This window comes from Myotis lucifugus, unplaced genomic scaffold (assembly GCF_000147115.1).
Source record: "Myotis lucifugus unplaced genomic scaffold, Myoluc2.0 scaffold_2, whole genome shotgun sequence".
Classification (NCBI taxonomy): Eukaryota; Metazoa; Chordata; class Mammalia; order Chiroptera; family Vespertilionidae; genus Myotis; species Myotis lucifugus.
Genome location: NW_005871050.1, coordinates 20,944,277 through 20,955,098, shown reverse-complemented (window position 1 = coordinate 20,955,098; position 10,822 = coordinate 20,944,277). Strand labels below are relative to the sequence as shown.

The 10,822-nt window shown below is 42.3% G+C and overlaps 1 protein-coding gene and 1 pseudogene across 1 annotated transcript in view; one reads left to right on the top strand and one right to left on the bottom strand.

Moving 5' to 3' along the window:
- Positions 1-1,757: 1,757 nt before the first annotated feature.
- The window catches only part of IER3 (immediate early response 3), a 94,127-nt gene continuing 85,062 nt past the window's right edge, over positions 1,758-10,822 (bottom strand). Inside the window, 3 exon segments of the mRNA XM_023757372.1 lie at positions 1,758-1,928; positions 1,931-2,039; positions 2,041-2,115. Of these exon segments, the coding sequence (XP_023613140.1) occupies positions 1,758-1,928; positions 1,931-2,039; positions 2,041-2,115 (355 nt within the window).
- On the top strand, positions 2,996-3,123 carry LOC111827262 (annotated as a pseudogene).

Here is a 10,822-nt window from a genome sequence, read left to right as displayed (position 1 = left end):
TGTGTGAAGGGAGTGGGTAGTTTGCTGGCATTCCTTAGGAAAGGGAATAATATGGAGGTAGCCATTTTTTTATTCCCCTTGCCCATACTCTCTCAGCAATCCTTACTCCCCCATGAAGGCCAGTGGCCATTTTCCCACCTGTCAGGGGAGAGTCGGAGGGGCAGGAAAATGAGAGCTGAGAAGAGAGGCAGGGGCCTAGCCGCCATTCTTATCCGCTTTGGGGTGGTGACAAGCCTCCCAGCTGAGCTGAGCTGAGCGTGCCTCTCAATCTTCCAGCAGACTGCCTGACAGAAGGGCTGCTCTCAGTTGGGTTCTGAACCTCCCTGCCTAGAGACATATCTAGAAAAGACATCTTCCCCAAATTCTTAGGGTCTGTGGGTGCTTTTGGAAAGCAAAGCCATCTCCTCCTCAGGATTTAACTGCAACACCCACTGAGCAGGCTGTGCACCACATGGTGCCCTCTGGGGGCTTGCTGGGGCCTTTACCAGACTCATCGGCCAATCACAGTCTCTCCCTTCGGTTGCTAAGGCCCAAGGGGTGGAGCCTGGTGTATTCCGCTTCCCAGGTCTCCAATCAGGAATTTGACTCACACACAAAGACTCGCCCACTTTTTTCCAGCTCTTTCTAAAAGGAGTCTCTTCTGTGCATCCACTACCTAGTCAGTTATGACTTTTTTTCTGACAGCAAATCAAGTTTATTTGAACACAAAACATACTGCGTGACCCCCACAGCCGCCCTCTGACAGCCCCCACCTCTCAACCCATAAACATCCCTTGGGGGCAGCTTTGAGGAGATAGAAGGCCAAGGAGTGTGTAAAGTGTATATTTGTTTCCCCCCATGTCCCGCGTGGATCAGGGTTCAGGGTATGGAAGAGGGGCTGGCCACAAATGAAGGAGACAAGACAAGAGATAATTTGGAAATTGGGGGGCCAGGCGAGAGCCCATCCCAAGAGGATGGACTATGCTTGTGCTCAGGCCTCGCCATCTTTTTATTCAGTTTGGGATCCACCCATAGCCCTTAGGCAGGCAAGTTCCAGTAACAGGCAGACTATCTTATCAGCAAGTATTTACATAATAATAGATGGGGAAGTTGCTTCAGCTACCATTGTCTGGACTAAACAGTGGGTGCATGACCCTGACCTTTGCCAGGGCTTCAAGGACCACCAGCATTCAGGGCTCCTTGTCCACACCTCTCTGCTAGAGAAGACAATAGGCTGTTTCCCACAAAGGAGCTCATTCCCAATGGTCGGTCCTCCGGAGCCTTCAAGAGTAGACCCAGGGAGTTAAGATACTGGAGGACGGAGGGTGTCACCCCCTAAACCTATGACCCACCACCGTCCTTGACATCCAGCCTAGGCGCCCTCCAGCCCGTCCTCTCCATTCCCTCCCACCTCCCTGGGTTCTAGGCACCTCCACCAATCCCACCAAGCTCCATAAATAGACCCCCATGTGCAGCAGCGAGAATGTCTCGCACCTTTGCATAAGTTATATAAATATTACATACCCCCCCATCACCTAGGGGCATACATAAATACATGTAAATATTAATTAGGAGCAATGAGACATAAATTAACGCAGCTCTCCTTCCCCCATAGGCCTGGCCTGGCGTGTCTGCACTTGTCCCATCCAGGCTCGGGCTGGCGGTTCCCCGGTAGTGTTGAGAGTTGCCTCCTGAATCCCAGTTTGGGATGCGCCTTGCACACCAGATACACCTAGTGTTTATTTCAGATTCTTGTTGGGGGCTGTGGGGAGTCACGGTTAGAAGGCAGCTAGGTGTTCCTGAAGAAAAGTTCCGCGATCCAGAGCATTGTTCGAGGGCTCTGCTGTCAGATTAAGGGGCTTGAGGGCTGCGGGTGCGGGAATGAACATGGGGGACACAGCGCTGGGGGCATCCTCTGGGGCCAGGGCGCCCAGTTTCTTCAGCCTCAGGTCTGGCAGAAGACGATGGTGAGCGGGAGAAAGAGGAGCCTTTTGGCAGGATGCAGATCCTCGGCAAGCAGCTGGCGCCGGACCACTTGTGGGTAGAGGACTGTAAGGCTGGGAGGCACTGGGGCACATGGCGGGGATCAGCACTGGCTCAGGGAGAGGGTCGAACATGAAGATCTCAGCACCAGTACTGGAGGACAGTCATTGTAGGGAGGGAGCTTCAAGAGCGACACATGGTAGCTTATCCAAGAGTCTTTCATAGCTCTTAGAAGAACCCATTCTACTCTTTGCTGTTAGCATTCCTGGCGAATAAAACCTTATGTTCTTGATGTGATGGACAGATTCTCTGCTTCTCTCAAATTCAAAGAGCTACCACAAATCTTGCAGTGAGGGTCCATCCACAGGCTTGCAGTACCACATACTTTCTGATTATGCAATCTTTCTGAACTTGTTTATTAGTGTGTGTGTATACTTAGGGTTTTCTGCATGCAAGTTCATGGCATCTAAGAATAGAGTTTTACTTCTTGCTTTTACATCCGGTTGCCTTTTTTTTCTCCTTGACTAATTGCCCTGGCTAGAATTTCCAGTGAATTGTTAAATAGGAGATATCCTTGACTTGTTTCTGATCTTAGCAGGGAAACTTTCAGTCTTTCACCATTAATCATCATTTTAACTATGGGGTTTTTGTGGATGTCTTTTATGAGGTTGAAGAAGTTACCTATCTCCCTACCCCCTTACCTCTGAGGGGGAATGACCACGAATAGTACCTAAGACATTTTCTTGTTTGTTTGTTTTTTAAGGTGTTTTTAACAAACTATATTATAAAAGGCCTGTGGCCCTAACGCTATAACGACCAAAGACAGACTGGAGCGGGTGGGCGGGGCGGGTGGACGGGACTTTATGATTTGTCACGCTGGGCTTCTAGTTTGATGATAAGTATCAACAGGCTTTATTCTTCTAAAACATAGTCCCTGTGATTCCATAGTCCCTGTGATTCCATAGTCCCTGCTGCTTGCCACCTACGCCTACCTCCAACATAAGGTCCGAAATATTTTGTGGCATTAAAATGGCTTAAAAATTATATTTGGTTTTGCTGATGACCCACTGAGCCGTCAAGAAAGGGCAAAGGAAAAACACCGCTTTTGGGTGAGGCAGCAGCGTGTTGTGCTGCTTTGCTTCAATCGGTGGTGTGACAGGTAAAAAAAAAAAAAAATTATATTTGGTCACTGGTTAGGGCTGGAACTACAGTGAGGCAAGTGGGGCATTTGCCAGGGGTGCAAAATTTAAGGAAACACCAAAAATTCAGTGATCAAGATAAATAATATTTTAATGAAATATTTTAAAAAATCAAATGGACAAAGTACAGCCAGCCCTCTGGCTGGTCACCTGTTTTGGGGGGAAAAAATTTTTTTTGTAAGTAAAAGAATTAGAGTGAGGCAAGGTTGTACAAGTACAGAGTCTGATCTGGCCTTTTTTGTTGACGTTCATCAAGGATTGTTCTTGCATTGATTTTTATTTTTGAAAGTATTGTATTAAATATTTTTATTTTTAATACTGAGTTTTTTAATGCTTCCTTAAATTTTATGCCTGAAGTGAGTGCCTCACTTGCCTTGCTCTAGCCCCTGCCCTGTTGCTGGGACCTTGAATGAGGGGAATATTCCCAGAAACGAGTACAGTAAGTTGGAGTTTCTGTATGAGAGTAAAAATTCATGTAATCATACGGTTGTAAAAAATCTTTAGAGGTCACTGTTTCACGCTCTTAACATTTATTCCCTCTAGTGGCCCAGTACACAAATTCGTGGAGGGGGGGTGGGCCCCTCAGCCCAGCCTGCACCCTCTCCAATCGGGGGCCCTTGGGGGATGTTGGACATTCCTCTCGCAATCTGGGACTGCTGGCTCCTAACCACTCACCTGCCTGCCTGCCTGATTGCCCCTAACCCCTCTGCCTATCGGCCTGATCTCGCCCCCAACTGCCCTTCCCTGCTGGCCTGATTGCCCCTAACCCCCTGCCAGCCTGATCTCGCCCCCAACTGCCCTCCCCTGCTGGCCTGATCACCCCTAAATGCCTCTGCCTTGGCCTCCACCACCATGGCTTTGTCCAGAAGGAAGTCGGATATCCAGAAGATGGCCAGTCGACCCGATCTAATTAGCATATTACCCTTTTATTAGTATAGATATCTATACTTATAACATTTCAGACAAATGAGAGTCCAGGTTTTGATCTTTTCAGGAGAACAATTAAAACTTTTGAGTTAGTCATTAAAAGCCCTTCCAGTTTGAGCCAAGAAAAATGCATCATGAAGAGCAAATACATGTTGTTTGTATGAGATGATGAGAAATCCATACTTTTCCAATAAATTTCCCCATGTTTTTACTAAAGTGAAGCTATTACCTTTAAAAATAGGTATCTTTGTCTTTGGATAACTACCCATATAAATTAGAAAAGCAATTTTATATTATACCTACATTATTTTATATTCTTTATATACTTATATACATGGTATTTATATTATATTGAATGCAAAAATATTACTTCCATTTTAATAAGAGGTACTAAAATAAGAAAAGGCTCTACAACTTTATTTCTGTTTTTGTCCGTAGTAAACATTCCCAAAACGTTGTTGTAATCTCTTTTTAGAAATAAAAGGCAAAAATAAGACCAAAATTGGAACTGGCAACAGTAAGAACTTAATGGGAACTGCACTTCTCTGTTTACCACTACCAGCTAAAGGAGAACAAAAGTACTGAAGTAAGACAGAGAGGAACCCCTTTGTGCTTGCTAGATGTATTGGATCATAGCTCCATAAATATTTATGGAGCATCCACTCTGTGTTAAGCATTGTGCTAGGCACTTAGGACACATGAACTATGGTCTCTTCGCGAGTAACTCATAAATCTAGTTGGAGAGGCAGCTAAGTGAATATGTGCAATTATATGTGTTCAGGAAGCATGTATAGTCATTCTCTCAGAAATTGAGAGGAACCAAAGTCACTTTTTTTTGAAGTATTTAAAAAATGACAAAACTGTGTTTATAAAAATTGGGATGTATTTTAAATGTTCACAAATAATAAACTAGTGCATTTATAATTTTAAAACCCGTGTTCTAAAATACAAGGCAATATAATTATACTTTTCACAAGAAAATTAATGATATAATTTATATGAAAATTAATTATTCATATGGTACCTTAAACAGTCTGATCGATTTTATTTTTTTATTTTTTTTTATTTTTATTTTTTTAAAAATATATTTTATTGATTTTTTACAGAGCAGAAGGGAGAGGGATAGAGAGTTAGAAACATCGATGAGAGAGAAACATGGATCAGCTGCCTCCTGCACACTCCCCACTGGGGATGTGCCCACAACCAAGGTACATGCCCTTGACCAGAATCGAACCTGGGACCCTTGAGTCCGCAGGCCGATGCTCTATCCACTGAGCCAAACCGGTTAGGGCCGATTTTATTTTTAAATGTGTTTTTATTGATTTCAGAGAGAGGAAGGGAGAGGGAGAGAGGGATAGAAACATCAATGATGAGAGAAAATCATTGATGGGCTGCCTCCTGCACGCCTCCCACTGGGGATTGAGCCTGAAACTGGGGCAAGTGCCCTGTGCCCTGATCATGAATTGAACTACTTGGTCCATGGGTCTATGCTCAACCACTGAGCCACATGGATCGGGCTGATCTATTTTAAACTGTATGAAGAATGTTGTTTTTCTTCAATCCTGACAATATACTTCTGAGACTAAGTATTTCTAACTTAGGTCAAAAATTCAAATTTGAGTTTCTTTGGTGCGGTCTGGGCCAAATGGTTCTCCTTGACATATTAGCTACGTGTTTTCTTGTGGATTTAGTGAAGCATATCACTACAGAGAGTAGCATGAATAAAGCACCATGTTTTTGTGATAATATTCCTGAAAACTAAGGGAAAGGACATGAGAATCTGGGAAAAGGTTGATTGTCATATTAAGGACACTTTCTTCATAACCTCATAGACTATGTTGAAAGGGTCCTTACCCAAGTTCAAAAGCATTTGGTTTCTCTTCCCTATGAAGATGCTGAACAGCAATTGAATTTCATCTCTAAATCATAGCTGACAAGACCTTTGATTTTTAGCTATGTGTATTATACAATTCCATTACAAATCAAATGGTGGTCTCTGAAATTACAAAATCCAGAAATTAAAATTGTGCATAATTTTACTTTTTAGAAAAACCTGCAACACATTGCAATGCTCTTAAATAATTGAAATATTTAAAAAGTAATTTAGTTTTTTAATAAGTTTATTAATGACCATTAGTTTGAAAGTTCAAAACCTTTGGCACTTCTCAGGTGTTTTCTCGGATGTGAAGCCATCTAATATTAATTTTGTCCCACTTAACATACACACCTGTATACTTAAAAGGGAAAATTACTCAAAATAGAAAATTAAATATTTTTTACAAACCTTTTAGTGTTTCAGTAACTATTAAATGTCAATTCAGTTTAACTAAAGTATTTATTAAACAAGTGAGAGTAAAATATAGCATTAACTAAAATATAAAGATAGAAAAAGGCCTAGAATCACCCTGAGACTGGAATGGAAACATTAACCGGGAAAGTGCTGATCCCTCATTTTACATATGAGGAAACTGAGCCCAGAGAGAGGAAGTGATGATACCCAGGTTGCCTAACAGCAGAACTGGGATTACAATATAAATCTCCTGAACATGGAGGATTTTTAAAGTCATGTTAAGATTTTCAAGTGTTATACTATAGGTCAGTGGTTCTCTACCCTGGCTGTGCATCAGAATCACCTTGTTATCTAACAGTCAAATAAAGAACCATTTAGAAAAAGAATGAAAGGAATTTCATAACTGAATTCATTGATACTTTCACTTAGGCTATATTTAAGTTTTGTTGCTGTTGTTTTTAGTCTCTTTGTATATTTTTATGTTGGGGGCATAGATATTATTTTCTAATTTTATTTTTTCAAATTATTTGTCAATTTGAAAATTTGTGAATTTTATATTAAATACTTATGACATCCCAAATACAAGGTTTATTTTCAGAAAATCTAGCATAGAATGGATGTTTAAGATTATGTAGCTGCCTGGCTGGTGTGGCCCAGTGGTTTGATTCCCAGTCAGGGCACATGCCCAGGTTGCGGGCTCAGGCTCGATCCCCAGGAGGGTGTGTGTGGGAGGCAACCAATCAATGATTCTTTCTCATCATTGATGTTTCTATCTTTCTCTCCCTCTCCCTCCCTCTCTGAAATCAATAAAAATATATTTTTAAAAAGATTATATAGCTGAAGTATATCTATATTCTCCCTTTTAAATCTGAAGCACCTTCAGGATTAAAATTTCCTACTCATATGATTTCAGTTAGTATTTTAAATACAGATGTCTGGACCCTGCATTAGTTTAGATGAGTTCTGTGCCATACAGGCTTGTCCTGAGATGACACCATGTCAATGTTCTAAGCACAAAGAGAAATAGAATAGTCAGCATTTGGCAAGAGGTGAGGTAACAGATCTGTGTTAGGTAAAGCTTTTCTACTTTATTGAGAGCCATGCAGAACTTGACTTGGAAAAAAACCAAACATTTGCTTTTACAGATTGAATGTTGTATTAAATGTGCCCATCATTCACTTTTTCTTTTTCTTTTTCTTTTTTTTGGGGGGGTGGGCTGCCTGCGGTCAAGATTAGTCCAGACTAGAATTAAGGGTTATTTTTTTATGTATTTTTTTATTTTTTTTTATTGATTTCAGAGAGGAAGGGAGAAAGAGAGAGAGAGAGAGAGAGACATCAATGATGAGAGAGAATCATTGATGGGCTGCCTCCTACATGCCCCCCACTGGGAATGGAGCCTGCAACGCGAGCATGTGCTCTTGACTGGAATCGAACCCGGGACCTTTCAGTCCGCAAGCTGATGCTCTACCTACTGAGCAAAACTGGCTAGGGCCATCATTCACTTTTTCTTTGGCTATCTTCCTATTGTAGTCTAGGCAGCTGTATAGTTTTTGCTAAAATTAGTTTCCTTTAAAATGTGGACTTTCTAAAGACAGTGAAATGAGATAGAAATGATTAGGTAACAGAAAAGATGGTGGCTTCCTTTTAAATAGCTGTACAGTGATAATATAAATTATCTCTCTATTTTAAAAGCATTGATCAATTTCCAGATTTCTTTGTAAGTCATATAAATGTCTAATCACTATGCACACATGCAAGGGTCTTTCCACAACTACTAGGGTTCAGGAATCTGGAGAAGGGGCTGTATATAAATGAATAACTAGAGACTAGACAAGAAACACAAATTTGGAAGGCATGTTTGGGGAGCCAGGGGAGGCTTAGCTCTAGTGACTAAGCTCTCCCAATTTCCAGACCCACGGCTTTTTATTCACACATTTTGCCCTTTAGCACAGCAGATATACATATCAAAGGTAAGGTTTGATAAACATTCAGGTTAGGGCAGTGGTCAGCAAAATGCGGCTCGGCAAACTGCGGCTCGCGAGCCATATGCGGCTCTGGCCCCTTGAGTGTGGCTCTTCCACAAAATACCAGCTCTTCCACAAAATACCGACTTCTGCGCATGGGCCACGAAGTTTCAATCGCACTGTATGTGCACGCCCGCACATGGTATTTTGTGGAAGAGCCACACTCAAGGGGCCAAAGAGCCGCATGTGGCTCAGGAGCCGCAGTTTGTCGAGCCGCAGTTTGCCGACAACTGGGTTAGGGGAATTGCCTTCAGCTGTTCCAGCAGCAGGTAATAACATGCAGATTTTCAGCCCGCTGAAATTGTCCTTCAACTTTTGAGGACTTCTCGCATTTATTATGACCTGCTGGACTTAGCCTCCAGCACACACACCTGAAACTAATATCATGTTGAATGTCACCTGTAATTGGAAATTTAAAAAAAGGATTTTCCTGATTTCATGTGTTACCTAGCATATTGCCAAGCACATAGAATGCTCGTTATTAGTCCTCATTACTTGTGCCTTAGTTCCTATGCCTTATTATATATATCAAGGTACTGACACTCAAGGCTTTTCAGCATCTACCTTATCTAACCTGTCCTCCCAGAACTCTGTAGCACTAATCTTCCACTGTCTGGCTAAGCTGATATTTTCTATGAATATACTTTATTAATTCCTGACTCCAAGCTTTTTTTGTGTTGTTTGTCTTTTCTGGAGCACCTGAACCTTTTCCCTCATTTAAATTCTCTCCATCTTACCTTCCTCCACCGCAAGGATTTTGCCATTGTTCCTGCACACAGTAGTTTGTCTTTTCTCTGCAGTCCTGGAGAATTTAGTTTCTATGTTCCTCAGTTGGCACTTAATCATATACAGGCAATTCCCATCTGGTAAATGTGTTGTTATATTCTGATACTTCATTTATATGCCAGCTGTTGGATGTATAAAGAATTTCCTCCATAAAAACAATATTATAAAGGATGAATAGTTTTCTAGGACATTGCACAAATGTCTATTTGGTGTACTGATATTTGGATTACAACAATCATTTATAAAATATTTTATGCAATAATGTATTACAGGGTGAAACTGAGAATTCTAGGAAGGCATCCCTCATGCCATAGGTCTAACATCTTTCTATGGGGTCCTCCTTACCAATTCAGCCTCATTTCATTGGTAACCTGGGTGGTTCAGTGAGAATGCTGTGAGCTCTGGAGTGTCAACAAAAAGAAGAACTGAACCTCTGTAAGTTTAAGAAAATATATTTTTTTCACTTGGGCCAAACTGAGGACAAGCCCAAGAGCAGAGCTCCAAGAAGCCTGGAAACGGTGCTCTGACTTGGAAGAGTGAGAGCTGCTTATGTAGGTAGAAGAGTGAGAGACAAATATATAGCTAGTGTTTTAGACGTTGATTTCAATTAGGGTACATACATTTCAATAATTAAGAGTTTTATATTAAATGGAGAGAATGTACAGATAAGGTTGGGTCATCGTGCCCCTTGGCATCAGGGAGGCTGAGGATAGATTTGGAAACACTTATTCTTCAAGGCAAACTTTCTATCAGCATGCAGACAGAACAGGCACTGCTTTGTATAATCATTTATATTTAATGTTGAAACTGTTGAAAAGTATACATGGTTATTCCTGTGGAATGTGCCTGGTAAGGAATTCGAAGGGCTCTATATTCTCTTGGTTACTGATTTTTAGTTAAAGCAGTTAAAACACCCTTTCTTTCTCAGGGGAAAGCTTTGTGTTTACAAGGGTTTGCGTAGAAGAGGGTGAGGCTGTGGAGGCCCCTACAGTCAATGTTCCCTTTGGATCTGAAGTGGATAAGAAGAGGACTTCCTGTTTTTCTTTTTCTTTTTCTCTGATACCACCTTAGTATAAACTATTATCTCTTCAGGCTTGGACTGTTGCAACCCCTCTGCCTACCCCAATAAACTAGTCTTCCTTTTTATAGTCTTACTAGTGGCCCAGTGAACGAAATTCATGCACAGGAGGTGAGGGATGGTGTCCCTCAGCCTGGCCTGCACCCTCTCCAATCTGGGACCCCTTGAGGGATGTCCTACTGCTGGTTTAGGTCCGATCCCTAAACTGGCAGTCAGACATCCCTCTTGCAATCCAGGACTGCTGGCTCTTAACCGCTCATCTGCCTGCCTGCCTGATTGCCCCTAACCACTCTGCCTGCCGGCTTGCTCACCCCCAACTGCCCCCCCTGCTGGCCTGCTCCCTTCCAACTGCCCCCCCGCCACCTGATCACCCCCAATGGCCCCCCCCACTGGCCTGATCACCCACAAGTGCCACCCCATCCTGGCCTGATCACCCAAAACTGCCCTCCCCTCTTGGCCCCTAACCGCCTCTACCTTGGCCTGCCACCATGGTTTTGTCCAGGAAGGTCTCCCAGTCTAATTACCATATTACCCTTTTTATTAGTATAGATAGAGG